Source organism: Austrofundulus limnaeus, unplaced genomic scaffold (genome assembly GCF_001266775.1).
Source record: "Austrofundulus limnaeus strain Quisiro unplaced genomic scaffold, Austrofundulus_limnaeus-1.0 Scaffold428, whole genome shotgun sequence".
In the NCBI taxonomy this organism is placed as follows: domain Eukaryota; kingdom Metazoa; phylum Chordata; class Actinopteri; order Cyprinodontiformes; family Rivulidae; genus Austrofundulus; species Austrofundulus limnaeus.
Genome location: NW_013952830.1, coordinates 103047 through 116553, shown reverse-complemented (window position 1 = coordinate 116553; position 13507 = coordinate 103047). Strand labels below are relative to the sequence as shown.

At 40.6% G+C, this 13507-nt stretch overlaps 1 protein-coding gene across 1 annotated transcript in view; it reads left to right on the top strand.

The window, feature by feature from the left end:
• The window catches only part of nucks1a (nuclear casein kinase and cyclin-dependent kinase substrate 1a), a 25310-nt gene extending 15665 nt beyond the window's left edge, over positions 1-9645 (top strand). Inside the window, exons 2-8 of the mRNA XM_014024576.1 lie at positions 342-391; positions 1597-1687; positions 2062-2108; positions 2179-2331; positions 2886-3035; positions 3198-3350; positions 6471-9645. Of these exons, the coding sequence (XP_013880030.1) occupies positions 342-391; positions 1597-1687; positions 2062-2108; positions 2179-2331; positions 2886-3035; positions 3198-3350; positions 6471-6745 (919 nt within the window). The 3' untranslated portion in view covers positions 6746-9645. The remainder of the gene's footprint in view (positions 1-341; positions 392-1596; positions 1688-2061; positions 2109-2178; positions 2332-2885; positions 3036-3197; positions 3351-6470) is intronic.
• Positions 9646-13507: the final 3862 nt, after the last annotated feature.

Sequence of the window (13507 nt, the reverse complement as noted above, 5' to 3'; positions counted from 1 at the left end):
GCTGTGTTTTATAAAGGAAAGGTGCGCAGAAACATGCGTACATACGGTTTTATAAATCTGAATATTTTTTGGCGTACGCCATTTCCACCTTTTGGCCGTACGTTCACTTTTAATATGGTTTCCACGCAATCCTTTATAAATGAGACCCCAGTTCTTGAAAATTACCTGACCTACACTCGCTTGGTCCAGCTGGGTCTAAAAACTTGAGTTGGTAATTTCTGGTCCAGCCTGTCTCTGGACCTGACATAATAACTCTCTTCCTGCTCAGTGTAATGCAGTGTAAACTGTCTGGAATCAGATGAAGCATTTAAAGTTAATTTGTAATSTGTGTGTTTTCACAGGAACAGGAAAGTGGTGAACTATTCACAATTCAATGAGTCTGATGATGCAGGTGAGCAAATGTTTCCACTTTATTAAACCATGTCTTKTATTTTCTGATAAATTCATTTAAAAGTGAGTCAGTAAAGAAATACTAAAGYATCTATGTCTGCCACTAACAACTTTATTTAGTTTAATCTATTCACTAATCATCCAACTCAGCTCATTTTTCTCCAATAATGAAAATGCACACTTGTTTGTATCTTTACCAGTGAACATGTTTAGTCTGCTACAGGATGAAATGTAAACATAGGAATTTCAAATTACAATAAATTAGAATATATAGATTTAAATTGCCAGCTCTAGCGTGACAAATAAATAAATGAATCTTTGTGTAATAAAAGTCTGAAAATTAATTATCCTAAGGTTACTGTTGAGCTGAAAAGGTAATAATTTAAGTAAATGTAATTTAGGGCTGCACAATATATCAAAAATTTATCATTATCGCGATAACATGTGCAATACGCATAACACAAAAAACCTGCAGTAAATGGTCAGCTCACATGTTTGCATTTATGAGTTTTGTCACTCGGAAACTTGAAAYATGTTACCAATCAAATGGAGCCCTTTGTGTCATGTTGGATGGATCTTCATGTTTATAAAAAAATCATGCTGGATCCTTTTTTTTTTGTCCTGAACCCAGAGCTGAAAGACAAACTTTACATACTTGTGTTTTTGTTTATTTATTGCAAGTCATATCATCACTATATTAAGTTCTGTTATGGCACACCACAGGTTTTCCTAAAATTGTGCAGCCCTAATCTCATTATTTCTCTGTTGACCTAATCTGCACACTGAAATGTGTTTAAAACAGTCAAATAAATCTAGWAAAGCAGGACATTAAGACACAGTCAGGTTCTGTTCTGATGATTTAAATCCACCTCCATGTATTTCTCCTCATGCTACAGTTAAATAAAAAGATCCTTTCTGTAAGAAACCTTTAAAATCTAGTTTAAAACACCAGAAGGAAGCTAGGGAACAGAGGAACAGAACTGGACCCAGCAGCACTGTGTTTGTGCTCAGAACCCTCCTCCAACATTTCTTCACTAATGCAGCAGAGGAACAACCTGAAGAACGTCATGGAGTCATTTAGCTTCAAGACTTGCAGTCTTGTSACGTTCTGGACATTGAGAACTCTTGGAGACATCCTGGAGACTGTTTTGCAAATGTTGTCAGTAAAATATTCCCTTTTTGAGATCTGATAACTTCCTTCTGCAGATGAGGAGTATAACGAGGATAAGCCGAAGAAGGTGCGCACAGCCCCTCGTGAGCCCAAGCACAAGCGCTCGAAGAACTCCCAGGAGGACAGGTGGGTGCAGATGGTCCTGGTTCCTGTCCTGGGTTTGGCTCCTGTTCAGTTTTACACTACAGTCACACTGAGTGGTGTCTGGATGGTTCTTGTTCAGTTTTTATGGGTCTGAACTCAGATCAGATCATCCTCTAGCAGAAACGTGCACTCACTTAAAAAAATGTCAAGAGTTAAACTGCACAAGATTTAAATAATTTAAGAAAAGTTTCATTAAAACTTGGAGAAAAGGAGGAGCTGGGGTTTTCATTAGATATTGTATTTATCGTTAGTACTTTTTGTTCTCATTTTATGACAACTGTTAGAGAGAGCAGTGAGTYCCTGAGTGTCCACAGCTCTCACACCTCGTCTCATGTTTCCTCTATCTCTTCTTCCAGTGAGGACTCTGATGAGAAGCTCTCCAAAGCTAAAAATGATTCAGCAGGTAAGTGTGTTGAAGACGACACGTCTGTCTGTACCTGCCACTCCTCTGACTGCCTCGGTGTCTTCTGCAGATGATTTAGGCAGCGATGAGGAAGACAATGAGTTTGGAGAGGAGGAGGATGAAGATGGAGGAAGTGACTATGAAGAGGAAAGAGGGAAAAAGGGAAAGAAAGCCAAGGTGGAAAAGCCAGTGAAGAGGGGCCCAAAGAGAAAACGGGCTGCAGGTAACCCCACCTTCCTCTGGTTTTATATGRTCGAATAGTTTATAATAAATCAAGAATTAGTCATCTTTCATTAGTTTTCTCCTGTCTGTTGCTTATTGTGTAGATTAAGGTTTTACACAGAACTAATGAGGGTCTTTACTATCAGTTTTACTTCAAATTACATACTTCCTGTTGGTTGCTTCATAGTTCCATGTTTCATAATAAAGGGTTAATAAATGTTCAAACACAGCAGTAAGATGTGAATTATGTGAATCAATGTGTCAACACTTCAGAAACATCAGGATTGATTTAATTGACATATTAGTTAATTTATTTACATGGAGGCTGGGGGTGTCTTAAAATAACATTAAAATTAATTAATAATAACACATTGGTCTTATTTAGTGCTTTACTATACACTCAGAGGCTTTACATTATTCATCCATACACATTCACATGGATGACAAAATGTAGCAGAGCCAGCTGACAGACCTGTATCTATCCTGGTAATCTTCATCTTTTTCCAGATGGAATTAGTTAATCGTGTGTGTGCGTGTGCATGTACGTGTGTACAGATGACAGTGACGATGACAAGGAAGTGAGTCGGAAGCGTACCGTGAGGCAGGCGGCCTCCAAGGCAGTGTCCAAACAGAGAGAGATCCTTTTGGGAGACGGAGGCAGTGAGGATGAGGAGCACGAAGACCAGGAGGAGACTTACTTGGACCGTAAGTACGACTCAGTGCTGTGAGCTCAGTGACACACCTGACCTGAACTTAGTACCTGGTTGGCTGTTTGGTTCTAAGAGCAGGATCTTAATAAAGAAAAATGCTTCATTTAAACTGCCGTGTGGTGTGTGAGAAAACCACTCACTTTGTTTTCACGCACAGCTGATGAGTCCGGCAGCGACGAAGACTTCATGGTGGAGGATGACGATGACAGCGACTACGGCCAATCGAAGAAGAAAGGCAAGAAGGTGATCCGACGGGGTCGGACAGACAAGAAAGAGAAGAAGAGCCCCAAACCCAGACTAAAGGCCACAGGTATCCTAAACTTTATTCAGCTCTTTGGTCTTTACAAACACATTGTTTATAAACATGTTTCTTATCATGTGAGGGAAAACAGCATTATTTACCACCTAAAGATTCCTAAACCTTGTGAAAATACAGTTCTTTGTGCAGGACCTGATTCACTAAGTAAAACATTCCTAGCATACCGAAATCAGGAATCAATTCTGATAATGTGTACCACAGTACTAATACACTTTACTGCAGAGACACATACACTTCTTAAAGAACAGCCAGATGGTCTAGAAGGAGCAGCTTTTGACTGGACTCTCCTGATCCACATTCCTGAATCAGTATTTGTCAACTTCAAAGCTTTGTTAGTTAATATTAACTAACCAGAAAACATGGAGGCCTGTGAACTCTGCTGCTTAGGAATTACCTCTCAGTAGTTCAGGTGTAAAAAAAAAAAACCTTAGTGCAGGTCAAAGTCCAGTTTTTAGAACAATTTTAGAAAAATATAGAACCTTCGAAGAGCAGTCAGSGCCAAACCTTAATATATGATTCAGAGCTTCTTCACTTTTAATTCTTTTAGCTGATGTTCCGGTTCAGTTACTTGAACACAGCAGAAGAATCGGTGAGCTCACAGGTGCCCCCTGCAGACAGATTACTGCACACCCAACTCAAATTTCCAAATGTGGTTTTATATCAGGTCAACATGAGCAAATCAGTAATAACTACAAGAGTAAATATTTAATAACTACAAGAGTAAATATGTATTAATTACAAGAGTAAATATGTATTAATTACAAGAGTAAATATGTATTAATTACAAGAGTAAATATGTATNGAGTAAATATGTATTAATTACAAGAGTAAATATGTATTAATTACAAGAGTAAATATGCATTAATTACAAGAGTAAATATGCATTAATTACAAGAGTAAATATGCATTAATTACAAGAGTAAATATGCATTAATTACAAGAGTAAATATGTATTACAAGAGTAAAGATGCATTAATTACAAGAGTAAAGATGTAAATATTAAAAGAGTAAATATTTAATAACTACAAGTGTAAATATGTAATAATTACTAGTGTAAATATGCTATAACTACAAGAGTAAAGCCCTATTCACACAAGATAAGCATTATCTGGGGACACAGTGTAATAAATAAATTACTCCCCGACCTCTGTTTATGTGGCGCATTTGCACGGGATAAACGAAGCCTGAGATTTTCCTGAAATTTACAGACATCTTTGGAATGTGATATTGAATCCTGGTTAGTGAACGCGTTGAACACGGCGAGGGTGTGCGCGCCCTGTGCGTGTACACAAAACGTGAGCCTGCACTGTGCTACAGCCACAACTCAACACTCAGCATCAGCCAGAGGGCTACAAACAGAAAATGTATTATTCTTGCTGCACAGTGACACCATTTGCATCTGATTTTGCTCCTTGTCGGGATTAACACAGACAGTCTCTGCAATTATTACAGACAGCATGGGGTCCACAGGTAAAACTAATCTCATCACAGCAAGGCTTAAGTAAGTAATAACTACAAAAGTATGTATTAAATTAGAAAATTACTGTCACACTAGACAACTTATGCAAATAGCCTATATGCCACGGATATCCAGCCCAGTACTTGATGCCACTCCCAAAACTTCCGGTTTGTGGTCAACACAGTGTTAGTGAAAGATTTTTTCACCCGACGACTCTTAATGATCTCCACAGTACAGAATTAGCAGATTACATGTACCAACATAAACACAGGAGACGTACAGGTCCAGCCAAGTGGGAAAAAATCACTCCAAAGTGGATTAAAGACATAAAAACAAAGGAAGGACGTTCMTGTTTATGGTTCCAGAATTTAGCCTTTTTTGCTATTCTGTGGCTGCTTGTTCTGTGAATTTTTCACGTAGAGCTGTGACACACATTGTTGGAAAGAGCAGAGTCTGGGCTTTAAATTGATGGGCTACTTGTTTGGTTTGGATCATTTTCCCCGACGTTATTGAACTGAAAACGTAATGATTGTCAGGCGGAGGTTCTGCTGCTCTCGGTGCTCGGGGAAGGGGGAGGCATTCGTCACTCAGCTTTAGTCTGAGCTGTGACACACATTGTTGGAAAGAGCAGAGTCTGGGCTTTAAATTGATGGGCTACTTGTTTGGTTTGGATCGTTTTCCCCGACGTTATTGAACTGAAAACGTAATGATTATCAGGCGGAGGTTCTGCTGCTCTCGGTGCTCGGGGAAGGGGGAGGCATTCGTCACTCAGCTTTAGTCTACGCTGTAATATACACTAACAAGTTTTTACTTTTGCATAAAACTCATGACAAAGTCGCATAAAAACATTTCATATAACACAAATGCGCGCACACCTACCTTTGTACCGGCTGCTGTGTTAGCTTCCTGCTAGTTGTCGTGTAGAGGCGGTCTTTCCTGTCTCGTCTTGGCAGTAAAAGGGGATAAATGTACATTTCCCTTTTGTAACCTCCGTCTTCTCATTTCTGATGCTGGCTCTTGAATATCCTCAGGTTAGAAATGCAGATTACAAACACAAGCGTATAAGTTTTCCCTGTAATGCTATGATCCGCTGCTGTCACCTCCTCATCTAAAGGAAAAGAGAAAAACTAACTACTCGATCGTACCTGCTGCTTAGTGGACACAACAGAACTCACGTTTTATACCAGTAGATCACAGATGCTTTAACTTGTGTGACTTTTTCACGGACTAGTACTAGGAGCTCACGCTAAAAACACAGGCAGTACGCAGGGAATGGAAGGGAGGAGCGTGGCAAGAATTTTACTGGAAATACGTCATTAATGACCGTGGCATATTTATGAACATTTTAAAGAGGTTGTATTGGCTACGTTGAAGCTGGAATTGAAAAAATCAACAGGAAGCTTTTTTTTGGCATGTAAATAATGTAATTCTAACAAACTGATCAAATATATTACTTTTATTAGCAGTTTAGACATAAAAAAAACTTTTCATAAGTTGGCATAAGTTGTCTAGTGTGACAGGGCCTTTACTCAGGTGACGTTAATAAAGTCACTCTGAGGGTCTGAAGCAGAAGTTGTGGTCTTCAGCAGAGCTCAGCAGTCAAGATGTTCTCTGCCTTGTCACCATCCTCATTCTGTCTGCTCTGCTCCCAGTCACCCCCAGCCCCATGAAAGGAAAGGGCAAGGGACGTCCCAGCACCAAGACCATGGAGAAGAGCTCACCCAAAGAGGAGGAGGAAGAGGAGGAGGAGGAGGAAGAGCAGGAGCCTGAGAGCCCCCTGGAGGAGGAAGAGGAAGAAGCAGAGAAGAAGGAGACTTCTCCTGCCCCCAAGTCGGCAAAAGAGTCTGCAGGAGGAGAGGAGGAGGAGGAGGAGGATGAAGAGGAAGAAAATGGCTCAGAAGAAGAGGCACCCTCTGGAGAAGATTAGAAGATGTTACTCCTCTCATCCTCAACATCTCTCTCTCTCTCTCTCTCTCTCTCTCTCTCTCTCTCTCTCTCTCTCTCTCTCTCTCNCTCTCTCTCTCTCTCTTTCAATGTGTTTTTTTCTCCCCTCTGCATTTAAGGTTTAAATTTTTTATTTTAATTTTGTACTCCCCCCTCCTGGTGGCCTGGCGCAATGGTTTGGAGTTTCTCTGCTTCCTGTTCGTGTCCTGTCTCCATCCTTTCTGTGGAACGGTTGAAGTTTTCAGTGTCAGTGAGCGTCCGTCCTACAGGAGAGCAGAGCAGTGACATCATCATTTACTCTTCGAGAACTTCTTCCTTCCTGTCTTCGGGGCATCACTGGCTGAGTTTGGWATCTGTAAGCGAAGCGCTGTATTTCACGCAAGTCACTGCAGAGCARAAGCCTTCATACTCTCATGCTACTCGGCGCTTTTAAATTATTCTTTTATTTAACGCAGCTCGTGTCTCCGTCAGACCCTGGAGCTCTAACGCTTCTGTTTTCAAAGAACCGTCGTGGCTTTCAGCTTTGATTCTAAATGTTAACGTTTCTATCTACTCTTGTTGCTGCCCATCAGCTGCTTTTCTTTTTTTGGGTTTAATTTTTAGTTTTTTTTCTCCGCTTGTTTTGTTTTTTTCTCGTACTCAAACTGAACATAAACCCCTCTCTGCACGACCACAGCGCCCCGACACCCAGCCCATTGAGCCAGGCACCTCCAAATTCTGGTTTTAAGAGATGCAAGAGGAGATATGTTTCTGTTGTTTTGAGAGCTAAAAAATGAATGTTTTTCTTTTCTTTTCTCTTGTTGGTTCAGTGTTCTAGTTCCATTTTCAGACTTTTTTTTTCTTTTTTTTTTTTTTTTTGTAATGCTTGTTTTTTAAGAAAAATAAATAAAATGTATCCTGGTTTTAAAGAAACAAAGCTGACCCTATCCAGTCTGTTCTGGTGGTAGTTGGACCGGCCCTCCCCCCTCTGCACACCCACCCCTCCCTCTTTTCCATCAGCTTCAAAGGGACAGTCTGATCCTGAGGTGATGTTCAGTCAGTCAATCATCAGTGAGGAGGAGAAATGAGCAACAGTCTTCCTCCAGGCTAGGCTAAAGGCTAACTGAAGTATCAACAATCAAACGATTAGCTCAGGTTGAACCTGCTCAGATACTGGCTCTACTCTCAGCAACATCTTTTAACTCACACAACCTCAACAAATATGTAAACAAATAAAGCTTTATTGTAGAGATGCGCAATATGTCTGTATTAACATTGGTATCGGCTGATGTTGGTCATTTTTTAGCATATGGTTATGATAAGTAAAACTGATATTAACATTCAACATTTGATTTCCTGCTTGTTGCTTTTAGTGTTTCTGTTTTGGGAGGGGAAAAGGTTGAGTGGTATCTGATTGTGTTAGTGACGCTACACAGAAGTAGAGAGCCATGTCAGCAGTCTGCTTGTTATTTACATTATTGAAAAATGATGTGTGTATATATTTGTGTTTGTGTAATATAAGTTATCTGATATCGATATTGGCTGAAATTTTCATATCGTGCATCCCTAGTTTGTTATTATCAGATGAAGTGTTCTGTATTGGCTCGTGCTGTGCTCCATGGCTGATATGACATCAGAATGGACCGGACTGTCCCTTTAATGGTCCCTGTTGGTCTTCATATCCGTTCAGTTGTTTGAGATTTTTTGTTGCTCACCTGTAGTGCTCCATCGTCCTGCAGTCCTGTAGCTCAGACTGAAATAGGCAGCTTGGTGTACCTGTGGCATTTCATCTGTTTATTGCCTTAATTTTCTTTGGCTTGAGTTTGACTTGTGGCTCTTGACATGACTGAAGGCCTGAGAATGTAACAAGTCCTACACATTTCAGGCTACGAGCAGCAGGTCGTAGACCTGGAAGCGTCTGAATGACCTGCTGACCCTCCATAGCCATTGACGATCTCAGAATTTGTGAGTCGAAGATCAGGTGCAGCACTCGTGAGATTAGCCTTTTTGTAGTGGTTTTTGATGTCAAAACAAACAAAAACAAGTAAAATAATATGTTTTTGTTGCAGTCTTGGTGAGGTGTTTTCATGTTGAGACTGCAGTAAAACTTTAAACTGAACAGGACTCTGGAAACTGAACTTTGATCCAGAAGCACATTTGATTGTTTTGTTCTCACCTCAACAGCTTAGCTTTTCATCATGCAGGGTCTGAGTTGGTTCCTTCATGGTTTTAATCAAGAACAGCTGATTTAGATGTTTTCCTCTGTTCTGATGACTGGACAGCCGTGGCCTTTTTGGTCCATCCTTTGAAATAAAATGAGCTTTGTTAGCTCCATGTGTTGTGGATGACTCTCAGCTACCACCACACCAGACCTGAGCTCACTGTGTGTGTGCTGGAAAACCGCTACAACTTAGTGACTACTTTCAGTTTGACTGAAACCATTCCAGGGTTGATGAAAGATTTTGTTAACACTGCAGATGAACAGAAACCTTCTGACCCCCCAGCGGTGGGTTTTTCTACCAAGCTGAAGCTCTGGGAGCTGTTAGCTGCAGGATCAGACTCACCGAGGGCCTGAACCAAGTTCTTCTGATCTAGATTAGGACTTGTCCTTCTTCATTCATCCTTCAACTTTTCTGTCACTTTTGTGTTTTAAATCTACCTTCAGTTGTTCTGATGATGTTATTGTGATTTCTACAGAGACCCAGCAGTGAAGCTTTTGTCCGTAATGTGAACAAGAGTTCTTCAGTCTTTTTGCATGTTGTGGAAAAAGCGGTGATGATGATGATAATAATGATAAAGGCAGTCACAACATTGTGGTCTTAAGGGAAAAACTTATTAATGATGTTGATAATGTTTTGGTTTCCCAGCTTCTAATAAAGGCAACCTACTTTTTCTACAGATGAACTAGTTGTTCTGTGGTGTTGGGCTCTGTGGGGGTGGGGTGGGGAGAAAGGCTATGTCACGTTTGAAAGAACTGCTTTCACCAGGAGACCAATAACCAATCAAAATATGAGCGCCATATTTCAAAACAGTGATCCCTGACGAGGGGTATGCGAGTATATTACAGAGGGTACATGAAAAAAATTCCCAGATGTGTAAAACAAAACAAAAAAAAATGGACAGATTTGTAGGGCCCTATTGAATCTCAGAATTTTCTCATTTATTCGAGTTTCTGATGTATTTTGGACGCTGCTGCTTCCTGCACACAATTATTTATTCACTTTCAAGGCAACGCTTTTAATCTTTGTTTATTGTGAGTTGAAAATAATAAAATGCCTGATGATTAAACATTACAGGTAGTTAAATAATTTTCATTTACAGTTTTGGAGAATCATTGTGTTTGTAGCCGACTCGGGAAAACGCATTGCCACATGTTAATAATGGATAAAACAGCTGTAACGTCTGAGAAAAGTGCGGGGGACATAAAGTGCAGATGCAGGAAGTGCGGAGAGACATGTCCCACGCATATCCCGCATCCGTATGTTCGTGCCTTCACTGTCCAGTGCCCTTTTGGAGAYGTGGGCCCCTGGGCAATTGCCCATATGGTTAATCGGGCCTTGACTGTTGGGGTAGTGGTATGACAAAATGTCTGAGGGTACACAAGTCTAAAAAGGTTTCAGTATAATTCACAAGCGTCACTTTTATCTATAGAAACATTTTTGGTTCTTTGAATCTGACCAGCTGGTGTTTAGAGAACTTGCTGTGTCTAACTCCTGTTCTCAAATGATTGGAAATCGAGTTTTCAAACCACCGTCTGTTGTTTAAAACAATATTTATAAAATAAGCTGGTTGCCTAAAGACATCTGCTGACAGGAATAATCTTACAACCCTGTGATGTGTCTGCTCTTTGATCTGCTACTGAAACTCAGAAAACTGGAGGATCTAACATTCACTGGAAGTGATGTTTAATGGGATTAATGGGTTCTTAACTTGAACCAGTTCTGCTTCATATATCACAGAGATTATCTAACTCTGGGTTTAGCAGAGTCGATGCCCACCTGCTGGGTGGGTCTCAACTTAGTCTATATACTAGGGTTGGGCGATATTGGCAAAAAAATTAATCACGATTAATTGTGGTATTTAGCCGATAACGATTAATTTCACAATTAATCCCCTGGAGTCCCTGGACACCCTTATGCCCTAGTCACATGACCAATTTAGTGGGAAATTTTTGCTCTTCATAAAAATCTGTTCCAAATTGTCAAAAATACAGACTTCGGGCTATACATCAAATTTTAAATTGTGTTGATAGATAAATAAATTACAGATTTTTTTTTTAAATGTTCGTCATACGTATTTGAAGCGGAGAGGAGCATCGAGCAGACCAACCAGGGAAATATCCAGTCAATCTGCCTGGTGGCATTAATCGTATTAATTGTCAAGTGCCAAAAAATAATCGATTAATGTTTTTCTGACGATTAATTGCACACGATACGATCATGTCCAACCCTACTATATACACTGAGATAATCAGCTCCTATGTTTTCTTCAGCCAACAAAAGCTACGTTCAGGACAGAAATGTCCAGCAGAACCATTCACCTGTTGGAGTTGATACATTATGAGTTATGAAGGGCTGCCTTGGCACAGAGAACATGGGTTTGGCCCTAAGCCTGTTTTGGAGGAATGACAACATGGGGCAATCCTGAGAAGCTCTACTGTGGTGGACCACTGCCCGCTGGACAAGCCTGTTGACATCTTGGATGCAAGAGGAAATCTAACATTTCCACCGCTGCCAAGGAAACATGCAGTTGCCCTACCCCCACCCCTCTCCAGATGGATGGGCTGGAGACAAGTTTGTCGTCATTGTGTGAGTGCCCTGATGTCTGTGACTACCCGTACTCTACCTGTAATTGGTGCTCCACGAGATCTAAATCACAGCAAACTAGTTTCACTGTCCTGGAGCCACAAGATTCCCCTCCCTTGTGAGGCCTGGTAGAAGGTTGCAGCCTCACATGACAGCTGCAGAAAAACAGCAAAGGCCATGCACAATCCCTTCAAAGAATAAAGACAACTTCTTATAACGCTAACACTACCCTGTGTGCTTCATCAGCTGTGAGCTCAGCCATGACCATGAAAAGATATTAAAACGTCATGTTTACTTCGTTACGTTTTCCGAACCAGATGGAGTACACCAATAATTGAATGTTTGAATGTGAAGAGAGTTCTTACAACCACAACAGCGCTGGGCTGAAATGTAGGTTTAATGCTTGTCTCTGCGTGCATTCAGCCAAGAAAGAAACAGAACAGAAGAACAAGGRGCAATAAAACCAAAATCAACTATATCAGGGGGATAGGTTTCTACATTTAGTACATTTAAAAAAATCATAAAATAAATACATTCACAACAATGCTACAACATTCAATTGTGTTTATAGGGTTTTTTTTTTKTTTGTTTTTGTTTTGTTGTTTTTTTAGTACTTTTAGAGAGAGTGCATAAATACTGTATAATTCTATGTCTTCAACCTGGAAAAAATGGTGAAGATGACGAAAATTTACATTTGTGAATATGAAATTTAAGTATTGTTACTTATAACAACTTCTTCAATAACTGACCCTGCCTACTAATTTTGACACCACTGGGGGGGTCACACTTTTCTGCTCCGGGGTCAAATCCTCTCAACTTAATTCCATTCCAGTTAATGTTTCTTTTACATTCAGTAACTATGTGTTCAGGCATGTAGCTACTGATATATTTCCTACTCTTGTTGACCATATCATCCAGACCAGTCTGTACATAAAATCATCAATTTAATCATAGAAATAATAACACAAAAGTTTATAAAACTATACCATGTTTCACCTAAGAAAAACTACAGAATGTGTGTTGCTTTTAAAAATCAGTAAGTAAACAAACCCCAATACATTTCTTCAACTACCTGGCAGACTGCTACAGAGGAACATGTGACTCCACCTCTCATCCTCCATCCATGAGGCCGTCAGTCTGGATGAACATTTCAAGTCTGTGCTGGACAATCATATGCAGAAGTCCCGGGAAAGGTCTGAAAACTGGGCACAGTCTTCTTCTGCATGATATCAAACAGTGGCTCACCTACGCCTTTGCTCATGTGCATGGTCTCCCCGGCAGAGTCCAGCAGTGGGTTATGCTTAAAGCACCCCGTTTCACCCTGTGGAGGCTGACCTGCATTCCTGTGGAGCACTGAGACCATTTCACATGTTGACAATCAAACAGATGCTGGAATGTGTCCATCAGAACTCCTGGTCATGATGGGGATAAGAGTTCTGTTTTATCTGAATGAACTGCTCCTGCTGGCTCTGTCTAGAGATGTCTGTAGAGGTACAGACGAGGGCATTGGTCACACATCTGTTCAACTTTGGTTTCTCCATAACCTGGTAGAAGAGCTCAGTTCTCACATCTCAGCTCATTTCAGGGCTTCAAGTTCTCCGTCGCCACAACAGATTTCTGTCATTTTACTTGGCCAGGACAGATGTCTGTCTTCTGTAATTAGAAAAAGAAAACAAAAAACTGTAACTCTAGTTGTTTTCTGCTGCGGTCTCGTTAAAGCCGCTCAGTCTAAACAGGACTCAACAAATCAAATGAATTCAAAACACTGTGTTATCCAATCAGAGCTGAGCAAGGTGGGTCTTTTAGGTGCACTAGTCTGCACAGGAGCAGGGGTCAGTCCTGTGTGCGTAGACCTCTCTCATCCCTCACTTCGCTCTGGAGCTTCCTGAGACTTATAATATAAACACATCCATTGCTGACAAGGGTGTGCACGCCCTGCGCGAGTATCCAAAGTGTGAACC